The sequence below is a fragment of the Mustelus asterias genome, unplaced genomic scaffold (assembly GCF_964213995.1).
Source record: "Mustelus asterias unplaced genomic scaffold, sMusAst1.hap1.1 HAP1_SCAFFOLD_1425, whole genome shotgun sequence".
NCBI lineage: Eukaryota > Metazoa > Chordata > Chondrichthyes > Carcharhiniformes > Triakidae > Mustelus > Mustelus asterias.
In genome coordinates, this window is record NW_027591370.1 from 19,301 (window position 1) to 38,792 (window position 19,492).

At 41.8% G+C, this 19,492-nt stretch overlaps 1 protein-coding gene across 1 annotated transcript in view; it reads left to right on the forward strand.

Moving 5' to 3' along the window:
• Nucleotides 1–19,492, forward strand: part of LOC144488265 (epidermal growth factor receptor substrate 15-like 1) — a gene marked incomplete at its 3' end in the record, with an annotated part of 86,301 nt that overhangs the window by 14,092 nt on the left and 52,717 nt on the right. Inside the window, exon 3 of the mRNA XM_078206306.1 lies at nt 2,732–2,817. Within this exon, the coding sequence (XP_078062432.1) occupies nt 2,732–2,817 (86 nt within the window). The remainder of the gene's footprint in view (nt 1–2,731; nt 2,818–19,492) is intronic.

Genomic DNA, 19,492 nt, shown 5'->3' on the forward strand with positions numbered 1-19,492 from the left:
CTGAGATGTTTTTGGCTGAAGGTTGGTGCTGGTAAGATAGCAAAGTATAATCTAAATAGTGCAACTTGATAGAAGAAATATCCCTTTCCCATAGTACCTACAGTCATTAATAAGGGCTGGGCCCCATGTAGCTTAACATATGTAGTCCAAACATTATCCGTGGTTAAATAGAGCTGCAGCTGCAGTAACCTGCATTGCTGTGAGCATGAGAGACAAAGCTAAAAGGCAGATTGTACACTGACCCAAAGTATTCCCTAGTGATACTGGGGCATTGATTTATCAGAGTTGTGTGCTTGCATAATGTACCAGAAAATATGCACAGTGAGCAAAATATAGAGCAATGACCTTCGTGTAATTGCATCTTTTTCTGGAATCTGTTCTGTGGCATGTTTATTTGCCCTTTCAACTTGATGTTTCCTTTGCAAAGCAGTAGCTTGTTTTTGAATCATTATCAGTAATTCCACCAGATCGAAATTCTGAATGGAGTATGTGATCAAGAGTTTCCTTTATTGGCAGCACCACACTGGTTTCTGTGAACATGCAACTGTGCTGGACTATTGAGCTTCCTTTTTGTTTATTTAAAAATTCCTTCTGCATCTTGCCAATTACGTTCCTTGTGACAGCTTGGACATTTGATCAGGAGGATCATTACATCTGAGACAAAAATTTTCCTTAACCTGTTGTCACAACTGCAGGACTTTGCCTTTGGGATGAGAATCAGCTGATTTATTTAATTTCGTGGTGGTCAGGAGTGCTTAGACCAACATTAGCATCCCTACTGCCAGCTCAGAGCAGCATGGCACAAACCAGGGATTGATGGTGGAACTTCTGAGTAATTTCACACTGCGCAACACTCCATCTATTGAGCCATCTCGGCACTTGGTTCTTCCTCAAAGGAAGTATTGTTTGTAGTGGAAGATGTGCCATGTAGCTAGCACACAATGTTTTATGCCACGTTATTTTTTCCACCCCCTCTCATATTTTATTTCCTCCTTCCACTCCACTCTCCTTGATATCATATCTTCGCTGGATATCCCACCAAGAATTTGGATAATCACTATTGACCAGGAGCTGAATGGAACCAGCCATGGTATCAACGCAGTGGCTGCCAGATTAGAAACTGGATACTCTAGTGAGTGACTTACCTTCTGAAGCCCTCAAAGCATCCCCACCATCTAGAGGACTCAAGTCAGGAGGGTGATGAAATATTTGCTACTTTGCCTGGCTGGTGCAGCTGGAACAACATTCCACCACTGTCCAGGACACGGGTGTTGGTGCATCTGCCACTGAACTCAGTATGCACCCTCTTCATCACTGCTCCACTGTGGCAGCTAGTATGCACAAATCTACAGGATACAAGGCAGCATCTCACCATGGTTACTTTGACAATACCCCATCTCCCTGTGACTTGTACCGCTGAGAAGGGCAAGAGCAGCAAAGTTGCGGGTACACCATCTTCAAGTTGCCTGTCAGTCTAACGTGGACATGAGTAGCCATTCATTCATAATCACCGGATTCCTGCCTAATCATCACAAGGACTGCAGAGGTTCAAGGAGAAAGAACATAGAACATAGAACATAGAACATTACAGCGCAGAACAGGCCCTTCGGCCCACGATGTTGCACCGACCAGTTAAAAAAAAACAAACTGTGACCCTCCAACCTAAACCAATTTCTTTTCGTCCATGAACCTATCTACGGATCTCTTAAACGCCCCCAAACTAGGCGCATTTACTACTGATGCTGGCAGGGCATTCCAATCCCTCACCACCCTCTGGGTAAAGAACCTACCCCTGAAGACTCTTACTATCTCCTGGGCAATTAAAAATGAGCAAGAATTCCAGCCTTGCCAACATTGTCCAGATCCTGAGATGAGCATCTATTTCAGTTTAATCTGTAACTAAAGTCCATGCACTGAGCCTTTTTATGTGCTAAAATTGAAGACAAATGCTGCGGATGCTGGAAAGCTGAAATAAAAATTGGATGCTGGAATTAGCAGGTCTGGCATCATTTGTGGAGAGAGAAGTTGATGTGACATTTTGAATCCATGTGACTTCTTCAGAGCTGAAGAGTCACAGCCTCAATGTTAACTCTGTTTCTCTCCACGCAGATACTGCCTGACCTGCTGAGTTTTACCTACATCTTATTTTTATCCCGTTTTATGTTGTGGGTCTGGATTTATGAAATTAATAGTTGAATGCAGTTACTTCTAAGTTCACAAGTTTGAGAATTTCACAAAACAAGATCTAAACTGCAAAATTAATGAAGTTGTTGCTTTTTGAAGTGTGATCCTGCAGTCCCTGCTTTTCGCCATCAGAAGGAGCTCTCGAGTTGAAGCATTGTGACTCACTGGGACTCTCTGGTGTTACAAAACCGATACTGCAATAACACTAAGCCGACCTGTTTGAACCATCTCTGGCTTCAGAGTCACTGATCCACTCAAAATAGCTGCAAAGTGGAATGATGAAAATACCAGGAATACTCAGAAGGTCTGGCAGCATCTGCAGAGAGAGAAACATTAATTAATGTTTCCATTAATCTGAAATGTTCACTCTGTTTCTCTCTCTGCAGATGCTGCCAGACCTGCTGAGTGTATCCAGTATTTTCTGTTCTTATCCAAAATAGCTGGTTCAGCTCCTGGTGAACTTGTGTTTTTAACTTGTTCTGTAATTGTTACATGTATTTTAAATATTTTTTTTAGCCTCTTTTCTATTTCTCTGCTCTCTCAATAGGATAGCACAAGTTCGGTTGGCTCAGGAGATTTCACTGGCATCAAAGAGTTGGATGCAATTAGCAATGAAATCAGCGAACTACAAAGGTGAGCAATTCATTAATGGTAACTGCTGCCAATCAGATTGGGAATACATTTCTCTCATGTCCAGAATCAAACAATCACATACGAGAGGAATGCACAGCTATTCAAAATACAAATCTACTGATATGTTACTTCATGTGCCTTTCAGGCAAATTATTAAAGGGTTTTAAAAACTGTGCTTATAGAGTTCAGTCCAAAGTCATTAGGTAACTGAACTACCGAGACTGAGCAGGTTCCAGGTTTGACTACTAGTGCTCACTCACTTGCATATAAAGAGTGGTCACTTGGGTGAAGCACGTGGAGGGCTTGTATATTTTCCAGCATAAAATAGTGGATTAACAGGCAGATAACCCCTAAGGGCAGTCCTATAATATTCTCCTCAACCATTATCCTAGCCAAACTGTTGCCACATTATGGCTCCCTGTGCAGCTGAACAAATGGTTACATGAAATTGGAGTTCCTTGAATTTGTTTGAAGTGAGTGAGGGGTGTGTGGTTGAGGAAGGTGGTTTGTGGTGGAGAGGAGGAGCCAGAGGTTATATTTGAGTCACTGGATGATGTTGAATAGTGGGTAGTTTAGTGATGGAGAAGAGCAGGACCTGATGATGCTTTAGGCTTTTCAACCAGATGTGGAGATTGATGGTTAAACCAGTCATCCACCACGTATGTTCAAATTCATGTCCCTTAAATTTAAGATAGTGAAGATTTATTGTTCATGACATGTGAGTGTCGCCGGCAAGACCAGCATTAACCTGTCTGAATTGTCTATGATGTGGAGATGCCGGCGTTGGACTGGGGTAAACACAGAAAGAAGTCCAACAGGTTTATTTGGTAGCAAAAGCCACTAGCTTTCGGAGCGCTGCTCCTTCATCAGGTGAGTGGGATTTCAGTTCACAAACGACATATAAAGACACAAACTCAATTTACAAAATAATGGTTGGCATGCGAGTCTTTACAGGTAATCAAGTCTTAAAGGTACAGACAATGTGAGTGGAGAGAGCATTAAGCACAGGTTAAAGAGATGTGTATTGTCTCCAGCCAGGACAGTTAGTGAGATTTTGCAAGTCCAGGCAAGTCATGGGGGTTACAGATAGTGTGACATGAACCCAAGATCCCGGTTGAGGCCGTCCTCATGTGCGCAGAACTTGGCTATCAGTCTCTACTCAGCGACTCTGCGTTGTCGTTTGTCGTGAAGGCCGCCTTGGAGTAGACAATACACATCTCTTTAACCTGTGCTTAACCCTCTCTCCACTCACATTGTCTGTACCTTTAAGACTTGATTACCTGTAAAGACTCGCATTCCAACCATTATTTTGTAAATTGAGTTTGTGTCTTTATATGCCCTGTTTGTGAACACAACTCCCAGTTTCTGATGAAGGGGCAGCGCTCCGAAAGCTAGTGGCTTTGCTACCAAATAAACCTGTTGGACTTTAACCTGGTGTTGTGAGACTTCTTACTGAATTGTCTATGCCAGTATAAAATACTGCAGATGTTGGAAATTGAAAATAAGAAACAGAAAATGCTGGCAATGCTCCGGTCAGGTGGGACCTGTGGAGAGAGAAACAGAGTTTAGGTGTTGGGTCGATGACCTTTCATCAGAGCTGGGAATATTCAATAATGTAATTGGTTTTAAGCGAGTGAAAGTGGGGGAGGTGGAAAAGGACACGAGGGCAGGCCTGTGTTAGGGTGAAAGGCAGGAGAGATTAAAAGACAGGAAATGATTGAGAATGAGTGGGCACAGATTTAAAGCGATTTGCAAAAGAAGCAAATATGTTGCGAGAGAAAACTTTTTCACTCAGCGAGTGGTTAAGGTCTGGAATGTTTTGCCTGAGTGGGGTGGAGGCAGGTTCAACTGACGCATTTAAAAGGGATTTCGACTGCTATCCAAGAAGAACAGTGTGCAGTTTTATAGGTAGGAGGGGAACGGCACTAAGGGAATTGCTCAATTGATGAGCCATGTGCACACACAATGGGCCAAGTAACCTCTTGTGTTGTAATAATTCTGTAATTTCCTACAATGGGGCACTGTGTATCTGAAGAAATACCTGAAGAAAGTTTTCCTCAAAGGAACCTACACAATATTTTTCTGTGGTCTGGTGTGATCTGAGAGTAGGCATAAATGAGTCATTTTCTGGTTGGCAGGATTGAATGAATGGTGTGCCACTGGGTAGAGTGCTAGAGCCTCAACCTTTCATTTCAATGCTTTGAATGCAGGGATTGAAGGGATGGTTGCTAAATTTGCTGATGTGACAAAGATAGGTAAGAAAGTAAGTTGTTAAGAGGACATTTGATAAAGTGGATTCAAAACTGTTGTAGGAGACAGAGGGTGATGACAAATGGCTGCTTTAGTGACTGGGCCCCCTATTATTTGTCATTTATATAAATAACATTGATGACTATGTGGGGGGTAGGATTAGTAAGCTTGTGGATGACGCAAAGAGTGGAGGGTCAGTCATGAGGGGACATAGGTTAGGTGAAGGGCAGGAGGTTTGGGGGGATGTGAGGAAAAACCTTTTATCCAGAGGGTGGTGATGGTCTGGAATGCGCTGCCTGGGAGAGTGGTAGAGACCGGATGCCTCACATCCTTTAAAAAGTACCTGGATGAGCACTTGGCATGTCATAATATCCAGGGCTATGGGCCAAATGCTAGCAGATGGGATTAGGTGGGAGTTCAGGTGTTTCTAATGTGTCGGTGTGGACTCGATGGGCTGAAGGGCCTCTTCTGCATTGTATGATTTTATAAGGGGCTACAAAATAATATAGATAGATTTGGTGAATGGACAAAAATGTGGCAAATAGTGTATAATGGAGCAAATATGAAATTTTCTAATTTGACAGAATAAAAAAGAAACATATAATCTAAATGGTGAAAGATAGCAGAGCTCCCAGTTGCTGAGGGATCTGGTTAATAGAATGTTATTTATTGAGGGGAATTCAACAGTAGGAAGATTATGCTTCAGTTATACAGAGCACTAGTGAGACCACATCTGCAGTATTGTGTACTGTATTAGTCTTTTTTAAGGAAGGATGTAAATACATTGAAAGCAATTCAAAGAAGGCTTGTTGGACTAATACCAGGAATGGGCGGATTGTCTAACGAGGAAGGGCTGGACAGGCTAGGCTTGTATCCGCTGGAGTTTAGAAGAGTAAGAGGTGACTAGATGGAAACATGTAAGATCCTGAGGAGTCTTGAGAGGGTGGATGGGGAGAGGATGGTTCCTCTGGCGGGAGAATCTAGAACTAGGAGCCACTTTAAAAATTAGCGATCGTCCATTTAAGACAGAGATGAGGATTTTTTTTTCCGTCTGAGGGTGGTGAGTCTTTGGAATTATTTCTCAAAAGGCAGTGGAAGCAGAGTCTTTGAATATTTTTATGGCAGAGTTAGATCAATTCTTGATAAGCAAGAGGGTGAAAGGTTATTGGGGTCGGCAGGAATGTGGAGTTGAGGTTAAAATCAGATCAACCGTGATCTTACTGAACGATGGAGCAGGCTCGAGGGGCTGAGTGGCCTACACCTGCTCCTAATTCATATATTTGCATATTCATTGACTTTCTCACCCTGTTTTGAGTCATTTCAAGATATCAGATGCATTCAGTATCCAAATTATATGTCACACGATAGCCACTGGCACTGCTATATCTGTCTCTCTCTTTGTTTCATCCTCTAATTCTTTCTGTTGATGTTGTCTACATGGACTTTAGCAAGGCCTTTGACAAGGTACCGCATGGTAGGTTGTTGCATAAAGTTAAATCTCACGGGATCCAGGGTGAGGTATCTAAATGGATACAAAATTGGCTTCTTGACAGAATGTGGAGATGCCGGCGTTGGACTGGGGTAAACACAGTAAGAAGTTTAACAACACCAGGTTAAAGTCCAACAGGTTTATTTGGTAGCAAAAGCCACACTTGTTTCTTGACAGAAGCCAGAGGGTGGTTGTAGAGAGTTATTTTTCAAACTGGAGGCCTGTGACCAGCGGTGTGCCTCAGGTATCAGTGCTGGGCCCACTGTTATTTGTCATTCATATTAATGATTTGGATGAGAATACAGGAGGCATGGTTAGTAAGTTTGCAGATGACACCAAGATTGGTGGCATGGTGGACAGTGAGGAAGGTTATCTCCAATTGCAGTGGGATCTTGATCAATTGGGCCAGTGGGCTGACGAATGGCAGATGGAGTTTAATTTGGACAAATGCGAGGTAATGCATTTTGGTAGATTGAACCAGGGCAGGACTTACTCAGTTAATGGTAGAGTTACAGAACAAAGAGATCTGGGGTACATGTTCATAGCTCCTTGAAAGTGGAGTCACAGGTGGACAGAGTGGTGAAGAAGGCATTCGGCATGCTTGGTTTCATCGATCAGAACATTGAATACAGGAGTTGGGATGTCTTGTTGAAGTTGTACAAGACATTGGTAAGGCGACACTTGGAATACTGTGTGCAATTCTGGTCACCCTATTATAGAAAGGATATTATTAAACTAGAAAGAGTGCAGAAAAGATTTACCGGGTGCTACCTGGACTTGATGGATTGAGTTATAAGGAGAGGCTGAAGAGACTGGGACTTTTTTCTCTGGAGCGTAGGAGGCTGAGGGATGACCTTATAGAGGTCTATAAAATAATGAGGGGCATAGACAAGGTAGATAGTCAATATCTTTTCCCAAAGATAGGGGAGTCTACAACTAGAGGGCATAGGTTTAAGGTGAGAGGGGAGAGATACAAAAGTGTCCAAAGGGGCAATTTATTCACACAGAGGGTGGTGAGTGTCTGGAACAAGCTGCCAGAGGTAGTAGTAGAGGCGGATACAATTTTATTTTTTAAAAAGCATTTAGATAGTTACATGGATACAATGGGTATAGAGGGATATGGGCCAAATGCAGGCAATTGGGATTAGTTTAGGGGTTTTAAAAAAAAGGGCGGCATGGACAAGTTGGGCCGAAGGGTCTGTTTCCATGCTGTAAACCTCTATGACTCTAACCTCTATGACTGTTCTCTCGTTCTGGATTTCTGCCCTTTCTTATTTCACATTGACTGTGACATAGGAACAGAGTGGCCATTCTGCCCCATAAGCTTTTTTTTTCGTTCAGTTGGATAATAGCTAACCTGTATCTCAACTCCATTTACTCATTTTATTTCCTTATCTCTTAATCCTCTTGTCTATCAAAAACAGGACAGTATATTATAGGCAGCATTGAGTTGTTGGGGCTGTGTAATTGTCACATTATGTTAAAAGCAACTAATCAAGAATGGACAGCATACCATCAGATTTTTGTAGTTATCTTCTTGGTCAACACTGATTTGATTTTGATTTGATTTGATTTATTATTGTCACATGTATTAGTATACAGTGAAAAGTATTGTTTCTTGCGCGCTACACAGACAAAGCATACTGTTCATAGAGAAGGAAATGAGAGAGTGCAGGATGTAGTGTTACAATCATAGCTAGGTTGTAGAAAAAGATCAACTTCATGCGATTTAGGTCCATTCAAAAGTGATGGCAGCAGGGAAGAAGTTGTTCTTGAGTTGGTTGGTACGTGACCTCAGACTTTTGTATCTTTTTTCTGACGTAAGAAGGTGGAAGAGAAAATGTCCGGGGTGTGTGAGGTCCTTAATTATGCTGGCTGCTTTGCCGAGGCAGCGGGAAGTGTAGACAGAGTCAGTGGATGGGAGGCTGTTTTGCGTGATGGATTGGGCTACATTCACGATCTTTTGTACTTCCTTGCAGTCTTGGGCAGAGCAGGAGCCATACCAAGTTGTGATACAACCAGAAAGAATGTTTTCTATGGTGCATCTGTAGAAGTTTGTGAGAGTCGTAGCGGACATACCAAATTTCCTTAGTCTTCTGAGAAAGTAGAGGCGTTGCTGGGCTTTAACTATAATGTCGGCATGGGGGGGCCAGGACAGGTTGTTTGTTGGTGATTTGGACACCTAAAAACTTGAAGCTCTTGACCATTTGTACTTCGTCCCCATTGATGTAGAAGGGGCTTGTTCTCCGCTACGCTTCCTGAATTCCATGACTATCTCCTTCATTTTGTTGGGATTGAGGGAGCGATTATTGTTTTGTCTGTTGAAATCTGCAAAGCTGAATCTTTTCTCAGTTCTGTTCTGAGGTGTGTACTTGTACTTACCTGCTCACCATAATTGATTTAGACCCATGCTATTTTACAAGCAAAAGCAACTAACATTTTAATCTCTCTTGGCATTGCATGTGGACAGTTCTGATTGATTGTGGAATTCAGATCAGGAATAGTTAGAGATGGGGGTCATAATTTTTCTGATGAGTGGAGGAGGTTTGGCAGAGGGGGAAGGGGAAAAGTGTCTCTTTGGGGAAGAGCAGTGTCTGCAATAAATTCCCAGTGGAGAGTGAGAGCAGCTGATGAACACTCGAACACTCAGGAGGAGACTCAGTAAAGGGGGAGGTGGGAGAGGGAGTTGGTTGGATTATAATTTTATTTTGAATTTGCATAGTGTTTGGAATCTTTTGCGCTTGGAATTGTTGCAGATCCACCCACTGGCTATGATGTGGAATTATATGTCAATTCAAACTATCAGTTTAAAACTGCAGCTATATTTTAGTTCCTAATGTTATTTGATACTTCAAATTATTTAACTCACGATCATAGCATCGCCTGTAGGTCTATCAAGTAGTCCATGGAGCTCTGTAACCCCTCTGCTAATATGAACATGTGTTACATAAGCATAATAATTGATGAAATGCCAAAGCAGCATAACATATTTTATAAAAAATCAGTGAGAAAGTATGTAATGAGTCAGTAAGAATGACTTTGGGTTGAACATAGAATTCTCTGTAACGGAAATCACTATCTTTCATTATCTCTCAGATCTTGTGTGAGTTAGCTTTTTCACAATGTAATACTGAGCTTTGCATTTCAATCACATTGTAACGGTATGGTTCCAAATCCTTAGTGATGAAATTCTGAATGTAGCCATTAACAGTTAACAGTGCAGTTACTCATAGATTTATGTGATTATCTATTGGTTTTAGTATCTACCATGTTTTGGGCAAATCGGGGTGAAATCATGATTAAGCCTGGCAAGGGTGAAACCATGATCAGGCAGGGGATGAGACTAGTCCACTGCACTGGGGTGTGCTGATGCCTGCGATTGTGGTTTGCCCAGGCTAGGGTAGAGTAAAGGATCAAGGTAACCGTTAAACTGAGGTTTTACCTGATGTAATTTTTCAAAGCTTGACCTTTTTGCTGAGGTGAAGTGTTAGATGAAGTCCGGGAGGGGGTGCACTGACTCATCCTGTCAGCTTGGATCTTGTTTGATCGAGCCCAAGATGAGAAGCAATATCCTTGTCTTGTCAGCTTGGATCTGGTTTGTCCCTCGTGGGGACCATGATTGGACTTCGTTTGAATTGGCTTTTTTGATTAGAAGTAAAATACCAAAAAAAACTTCCAGATAAACAACAATTCTTTATTAAAAAAAAAGGAAAATTCTGGGAACATTTAGCAGTTCTGACAGCTTCTGTGGGGAAGGAGACAGTTAATGTTTGAGATTGATTACCTTTCATCAGGACTGGAGAAAATAAGAAATGCAGTAGGACTTAGGCAAGTATCGTTCAGTGCTGTGGTACTAACAGCTTCGCTAGACACATCTTTATACATATTACCATTCCCTTCAGCTTTGTAATATCAACCCTTTCGCCACTTCTCTCTGTCGCTCCAGCTCTGAATCCCATCTGAGGAGACCCAGCTGGGATTCTCCCAAAAAAATTCTAAGTTCCCAACATGCAGGAAAATAGGAGTAAATCCTGTTGGTTTTTATAGTGTGATTTCCGGAATGAATCTCCGACAATCTGTGCATTGAGGAGTGATTCAGTATGATTCACTATGGAAATCTGTAGGCGAGGCCTATTCCTGCCCGAGAGGCCGGCAGCATAGCGCTGAGCGGGCCACTGCGCATGCGCCGATCTGTCAGCGCAGAGATTGGCGCATGCTCAGTGGCCCCGCATTGCCGGCCTCCCAATTGCTGGCCAGCCCTGCAACCCCCCCATCACAGGCCTTTTGGCCCCCCCCCCATCCACCGATCGCTGGCCTCCCGGGCCAGCCCCTTTGTTCCGGAGGCTATGGCACCCAGCGGGAAGCCCGCGAAACGGCCATCGCTGATGTCTCCCGGCCTGCTGCGTTACTCGAGCAGCTCAGCGGGTTGGGAGAATCCCTCCCCCAACCCCTGCCTTTATCTTTCGCCAGCGCTCCAAATCTTCAACAGTCACTGACTTTACCAAGAATGCCCTGTTCCTGGCACCGAATCAATCATGGGAATGCAGGCAGACAGCATTTTGTGGTGACTTACCCCACACTGAACATGTGTGATGCAGAACCACTGAGAAGTACCCAGAGTGCACTGGGTTGCTTGTCAACATAGATACAGCAATTTCTGGAACACATGGCATTTTGTGTGCGCAGGCCGCCAATGTTAATTTCATTATTCGATATCATAGCAACGAACCTGAGATTTCAGACTCCCCTTGCAAGATCATTATTCAATATCAAAGCAAAAACTCTGAGATGTCAGAGCCTCTTCACAAGTAGTGCTCAATGCTAATTTGTAATTGCATCTTGCAATAAATTTGCAAGAATTGGCATTTTCTTGGAGATCAATCACCCTATGCTAACTCTTTACAAAGCCATCCAAGTAGTCCCACTCACTGCTTGCTTGTTTATTTGTTTAGGTAAATATTCTCTAAATTCTCATATGTTTAAAGCGCGGATGGATGGATTCCTGATCGGTAAGGGAATTAAGGGTTATGGGGATCAGGCGGGTAAGTGGTACTGATCCACGTCAGATCAGCCATGATCTTATTGAATGGCGGGGCAGGCTCGAGGGGCTAGATGGCCTACTCCTGCTCCTATTTCTTATGTTCTTATAAATCTGAGGCAATGCTTCTTCCAATCAGAGTCTACTTGCTAACTCTCTTCTCATGAGGTTTAAATTGTTCCCTTTACAATTGGTAATCTTGTGAATTTGCTCTGGGGTGCAAAATGAAAAGCTTCGACAGCTTGTCTCCTTTTTTCAGCAATCACCTCTCCAGATTAACGCCCTCTTCTCTCCCAGGCTTATCCCTAGCCTACATCCGCTTTCACTTCATATCTCCTGAAGATGCTAACTCACTGCAGAGCAGAGACACTTCAAGTTAAAGTTTAAAGTTTATTTATTATTGCCACAAGTGGGCTTACATTAACACTGCAGTGAAATTACTGTGAAAATCCCCTAGTCGCCACACTCTGTGCCTGTCCGGGTACACTGAGGGGCAATTAAGCATGGCCAGTGCACCTAACTGGCACGTCTTTCGGACTGTGGTTGAAAACCCATGCAGACACGGGAAGAACGTGCAAACTTCACAAAGACAGTGACCTAAATTGGGAATCGCATCTGGGTCCTGGTGCTGTGAGGTAGCAGTGCTAACTGCTGTGCCACTGTGCCGCCCTCTGTTAGAACTAATTGTCTCCCATTGCACATTTCTGACCTCTCAATGATGGCTGGCATTGATTGGGGAAGTAGACAAACCTGCAATTTCTCTCTCTTTCCAAGTGGCTATATTAATCTGGTAGTGTGCCCCAGATGGCAATATTCAAATATTACTTAATGATGTCTTCTGATTTTCAGTTTCTCTTAAGAGCTGAAACCTTGTAACCTCCAAATGATCTTCAGAGTGTGATGATTTGGCATCCAATGTGATATGGGTTTAACCAGCTGTCTGCAGTAGCAGGCAATAATGCAAGTCTAAGAAAAAAATATTGTACCTGTAATAGCTTTTTTAGTGTCAGTTTTGAACACTGCAATTTTTTAAATGGTACTTTGATTGGTCCAGTGGAACAGTGTGGCTGAAAAGGTCATATGTCATTAGTCATCTGTATTATTGAGTGCTAAACGTTGCCAGTAACCTCATTTATAAGGTAACCACTGTTTGTCCGTTTTAAATATTGTGACTGATCTCTGGCATGAATATGACCACCATTAAATCTTATTTGTCTTTACTAATTTCAGCTTTTTGACCCCGAGTAACTGGGCGATAGGTTTTGTGGTAGCTGCTGTAGAGGCAAATTTAAAAGAAGCATCGTGAACCAGTAATGCCATGAAGCATTATCCACTTTCCTTAAATTGTGCCCCCTGCTCCAAACTTTTTACTCCAATACAATCCTGTAATGTTCATTACATTGTTAGATTGCATGAGAATGTACAACACTAGAGAAGACCATTGTGGTTTATCTGAACAGTCTTAGTACGAGAGACAAAATGTTTATTTATACGCAATTGGCCGTTCCCTTTCCGTTTCTGGCTTGGAAACCAGTCAGTCATTTCTTTCAATAGACGGAGATGCTTTGGCACGCAGCTGATGCTATTTAACTCCTTTTAACACCATTCTTCTGTGAAGACGATTATAAACATTTATTGGTGATTTTGAAACTTGTTCCCCAAATTGCCTTGTTGATCAAGCCTGAAGTTTTTAGATTGATAATAAATCCTGCTTCCAAGAAGACCTAAGAAAACATGCATTTTTGTGCACCTGATTTTTTTTTACATGAAGCTATGCAAAAAAGATAAATTCAAACCGGAAAGCGAGCACTGGATGCAATCATTAATTCTGCAAATTCACCTTCAGGAGCTTGATGCATGCAATATTGTTTACATACAGTAAACCCTCTGTTTAGTTTGCATGCAATTCTTGTAGGTTGTTGCAGGAAGAAAAATAACAAGGTTTGATGGAAGGGGTGCAGTTTTGTGGAGATTTTGTTTTCAGGTTTCTTCAGTTTATATTGCTTGTTCATGTCAGTTTTATTCAGTTTTAAAGGCTATAAATCATTCTGGTGCATTCTCAATCAAGAGAAAGGAAAGCTGTGGTATTTACACTAATCAGAAGAGGGTGTGATTGCAGTTGATGATCAGATAGCCCAAATATTACTACAAATACCAGACAGTGCTATGTGGAAGTCACACTTTGAAATCTTATGTTTGGTGCAGCAGAGAAACACATTACCAAACAATAACCTTGACTTGTAGTAGGAAATCTGAGTTAAAGTTAGAAATTCTCTGCTGGAGTGCAGGCAAGGTGTTTTGTTTATTTTCTCCAATGCCCTTCATTTGCTTTGCTATAAATGCATGATTTTTAATCTCATGGATGTTGGTAATCCCCTGGCATATTAGCGAAATGGTCATTCTTTGTGTGTGGAAGGTTGTGCTACAGCAGGCAGTTTATAGAGGCTTCAGGCTCTATTAAAAAATTATCGCTTTGATAGGTCCTGGTACAATCTGGGTACATACTGCATTGCACTGTACTTGCAGACACCTGTTGAGGGTGTTATGCAGTTCAACATATTTGAGTGGGAAGATGCTCAATGCTGAGATGAGAATCGATTCTGGTCAGTGGTTGATGCTGCATCAGCAAGGGAATTAAATACTGGAGTTAGATACTTATGGGAGCTGAAATAAGGATGTACATGGGAACTGAGAACTGGACTTCATGAAGGGAAGAGATATTTTCGTTGCTCTATATATAATCATGTATCAAGCATTGATATGACATTGGTTTCGTGGGAACAATGAAGTCAGTGAGCTCCAAAGCAAGTTAATCTACCACATTATCATCCACAGCGCTGGGAGAGACAGTTACAAGGAGGCTGCTAGTTACAAGGAGGCTGCTAATCACAGTCATCATCTGCACTTTCATGTTGAAATAGCCAGGTCTAATCCTTACCAGTATATGCCATACCTCTTGCAAGCTCCAAAGAAATTCAGCTGACCCTGACTGGTGGAACTGCAGCCAGATTGATTTCGGTTGAGAAATGTTTTTAATTTAAAAACAAAACTAACACGGTTTCTGGTGATTGGTAGTTATATATGGTTCATTTACAATTTCTTGTAAATGAGTTCTATGAGCTCAAGAACCACAGAACCACAAGAGTTCTTTTGTTCCAGTGTGGTATGAGCCACATGACCCGCAGTAGGTTGCCTTGTTTGCAATTTGGAAGCAAACATGTTTTTCGTTGGGCTCTTTTGAAATGCTAATGTGAACCTGCCTGATGGTTTGTATTTGAGAGCGCAGTGATAAAAGTGTGTGGATAAATGTCAAACATGTAGCTCCCCTAATGGCTGGACAAATGCACCACTTGGTATTGAGCTGAACCAGTAAAGAGCCAGGCTTAATTTGGGCAACTTTACAGAAATATTTATTGAAAGATATTCCCAGTGCCTATTTTTTGGAAGTTTATCAAGGTAAATTGCCATGTTCAGGAACTTTTGAATTGGGTTAGAATTTTTTAATCTGTTGTACTATTTTATCTGCAAATTTAATTTAATTTATATAAGATAAAATAAAATTATTTTATATAAGATAAAATAAATTTAATTTATTTTTATCTGCTATCCAGGAATCAGTTTCTTGGAAGGGTCGAGAGATTAAGGACATATAAAGTCCACAGCTCTTAAATAGGTGGCATTTTAAAAAATCAAGTTAGGTATTTTACTTGGAAAGTTTTCTTTTTAAGATTCTGAACTAAACTAATGAGAAACCTATTGACTAGAGTTCACATTTATCTAATAACACATCCCATTTAACTAGGTCCATAGAGGCAAGGCAGATCCCACTCCAAGGGGTGCTGCCTGAGAGTGTGGTGGAGGTTGTTCAGTTGAAACATTCAAAAGAGAATTAGACTCTTACTTGAAAAGGAAGAATGTGTAGGGTTGGTTACATGTAGAAGGGGGAAAGAATGACATTAAGTGAATTGCTCATTTGGAGAGCCGGTACATATACGATGAGCCAAATGGCCATTCCTGCATTGGAACAATTCTGTGATTTTGCAACCAACTCAAACTTTAGTTCAGCAGCACATTGAACATGTAAACTTGTCACTGCTACTTTACTGGGACCACCCGCTCCATTAAGGCATTGACCTGCAGAGTTAACTGGAGCTGAGTGGAAGAATCTCAGCCCCAGTTACAGGTTTGTCTCTCCAGATTCTGTGTATGGGTCAATTCAGTTAGTCAGTCATATTAAGGATCTTTCTGGCTTAAGGATCCTGTGGCCACCTCGATGGATTGATCTGTTCCAATCTTCTATTGTCGTGTTATCTTGCAGTCAAGTTTAACCTGGAGTAGTGCAGCTCATTGTGTGTACCCTTTCCATGTCATGGACATTGATGGTTTTGCCATTGAAGATATTATGTTTCATGCCATGTACAGGAGTTTGAATTTTGATTGCCACAGTCATTCATTTTCAATTATTTGTGTGGGCAGAACTTTATGGGATGAAGTTGTCACTGTTTATTGCGCAATGCTTGCAACTGGTAGAATCACCAATCACTATAGATTTTAAAATAATTATTTATTCTTTGGTTGTGATAATATTGGCAAAGGCATTCAGCATTAATGTCATGCTGAGAAACCGGAGTTGCATGTTGACTCGATCAGGAAGGGGTGGTAGGTTCCTTTTCAGTAGGACAAAGGGTAAGCCATATGACTGCTCAAGCCTGTTTTACTATTAAATAAAAAATATCAATAAATAATATCTTGCTGTGACCAGTACAGCAATTCCGCTTTCCTGTCATATCCCTGTATCGCTTTATTTCCTTGGTTCCAAAATTCTCAGACTTGAATATTCTCAATGTTGGTGCATCCACAGCCGCCGTCTAGTTGGACAATGTGAAAAATTCACAAACCTGAGTGAAGAAATTTCTCCTTGTCTCCGTTCTAAATGGACAACTCTGTACTCTTGGGCTATGAACCTTTAGTTCTAGATTCGATCCAGTATCTACGCTGTAAATCCTCTGAATTTTATATGTTTCAGTGATACATCCTCTCATTCTTCTAATTTTTGAGGAATATAGGCCTAGGCTATGCAAGCTCTCCTTGTATGACAAACCCCACCCCTCAGAAATCAGCCTGGTGACCCTTCGCTGCACTCGCTCTAAGGCAGTACATCCTTCCATGTGTAAGGAGACTAAAACTGTACACAGTACTCCAGGTGTGATCTTTACAAAATCTTATATAATTGCGGCAAGATTTCCTTCCTGTTATACTCCAACCCCATCTCAATAAAGGCTAGATTACCATTTGTCTTCCTACTTGCTGTATCTGCATGATAATGTTTTGTGATTTGTGTACAAGGACATCCAAATCTCAACATTTACTAACCTCTCACCTTTTAAAAAATATTTTCACACTTCCCCATGTTAAACTCCAGCTGCTACTTTCCTGCCCAATAACCTAACCAGTTTATTTCCCTTTGCAGCCTCTTTGTCTTTTCAGTTTACTTTCCCATTTAGCTTTGTATCATCGGCAAATTTGAACATATTACACTTTGTCTCTTTATCCAAGTCATTCCTACTAATTGTAAATAGCTGAGGAGCAAGCACTGATCCATGTGGCACTCTTCATTAATTGCATTCTGCCATCACAACAATGATCCATATAACCCTAGTGTTTTCTGTCCTTTATTTATAAGAGATAGGATTTATTTATAAGAGATAGGTTTTATAAGTATCTAGAAAGGAACAATTTGATTAGGGATAGTCAGCACGGTTTTGTGAAGGGTAGGTCGTGCCTCACAAACCTTATTGAGTTCTTTGAGAAGGTGACCAAAGAGGTGGATAAGGGTAAAGCAGTTGATGTGGTGTATATGGATTTCAGTAAAGCGTTTGATAAGGTTCCCCACGGTAGGCTATTGCAGAAGATACGGAGGCATGGGATTGAGGGTGATTTAGCGGTTTGGCTCAGAAATTGTCTAGCTGTAAGAAGACAGAGGGTGGTGGTCGATGGGAAATGTTCATCCTGGAGTTCAGTTACTAGTGGTGTACCGCAAGGATCTGTTTTGGGGCCACTGCTGTTTGTCATTTTTATAAATGACCTGGATGAGGGCGTGGAAGGATGGGTTAGTAAATTTGCGGATGACACTAAAGTCGGAGGAGTTGTGGACAGCACGGAAGGATGTTGCAGATTACAGAGAGACATAGATAAGCTGCAGAGCTGGGCTGAGAGGTGGCAAATGGAGTTTAATGCGGAAAAGTGTGAGGTGATTCACTTTGGAAGGAGTAACAGGAATACAGAGTACTGGGCTAATGGTAAGATACTTTGTAGTGTAGATGAGCAGAGAGATCTCGGTGTCCATGTGCATAGATCCCTGAAAGTTGGCACCCAGGTTGATAGGGTTGTTAAGAAGGCGTACAGTGTGTTAGCTTTTATTGGTAGAGGGATTGAGTTTCGGAGCCATGAGGTCATGTTGCAACTGTACAAAACTCTGGTGTGGCCGTACTTGGAGTATTATGTACAGTTCTGGTCGCCGCATTATAAGAAGGATGTGGAAGCATTGGAAAGGGTGCAGAGGAGATTTACTAGGATGTTGCCTGGTATGGTGGGAAGGTCTTATGAGGAAAGGCTGAGGGACTTGAGGCTGTTTTCATTAGAGAGAAGAAGGTTAAGAGGTGACTTAATAGAGGCATATAAGATGATCAAAGGATTAGATAGGGTGGACAATGAGAGCCTTTTTCCTCGGATGGTGATGGCTCGCACGAGGGGACGTGGCTTTAAATTGAGGGGTGATAGATATAGGACAGATGTCAGAGGTAGGTTCTTTACTCAGAGAGTAGTAAGGGCGTGGAATGCCCTGCCTGCAACAGTAGTGGACTCGCCAACATTAAGGGCATTTAAATGGTCATTGGATAAACATATGGATGATATTGGAATAGTGTAGGTTAGATGGGCTTTAGATTGGTTTCACAGGTCGGCGCAACACCGAAGGCCGAAGGGCCTGTACTGCGCTGTAATGTTCTATGTTTAACCAATCCTCTCTATGCTAATATACTACCCCGATCTCTAATCTTGTGTAACAACTTCTTGTAATACTTTACCGAATGTCTTCTGAAAACCATACATATATACAAAGTCGTAGCAGGAGTAGGCCACTCAGCCCCTCAAGCTTGCTCTGCCATTCTGTAGGATCATGGCCGATTTGATTCTAACTTTAATCCCACATTCCTGCCTACCCCCGATAACCTTTCACCCCTTTGTTAATCAAAAATCTATCTTGCTCTGTCTTAAAATATTCAAAGATTCTGTTTTCACTGCCTTTTGAGGAGAGTTCCAGAGTCTCATGACCCTCTGATAGAAAGAAATTCTCCTCATCTCTGTCTTAAACGAGTGACCCCTTATTTTTAGAAAGTGACCCCTCGTTCTAGATTCTCCCACAAGGGAAACATCCTCTCCACATTCACCCTGTGAATACCCCTCAGGATCTTAAAGGTTTCAATCAAGTCACCTCTTATTCTTCTAAACTCGAGTGGATACAAACCTAATGCCACCAGCCTTTCCGCAAATGCCAACCCCCTCATTCCTGGTATTAGTTTCGTAAACCTTCTCTGAACTGTTTCTAATGCAGTTACATCTTTCCTTCGATAAGGGGGCTAGTACTGTACACAGTACTCCAGATGTGGTCTCATCAACGTCCTGTACAACTGAAGCATAATCTCCCTACTTTTGTCATCAAGTCACCTCACAATAAACAATAGCATTCTATTAGCTTTTCTAATTACTTGCTGTATCTTTTGTGATTCATGCACTAGGTCTCCTGATCCCTCTGCATCTCAGAGCTCTGCAATCTCTCACCATTTAGACAATAAGCTTTTTTATTCTTTCTGCCAAAATGGACAATTTCACTTTTTCCC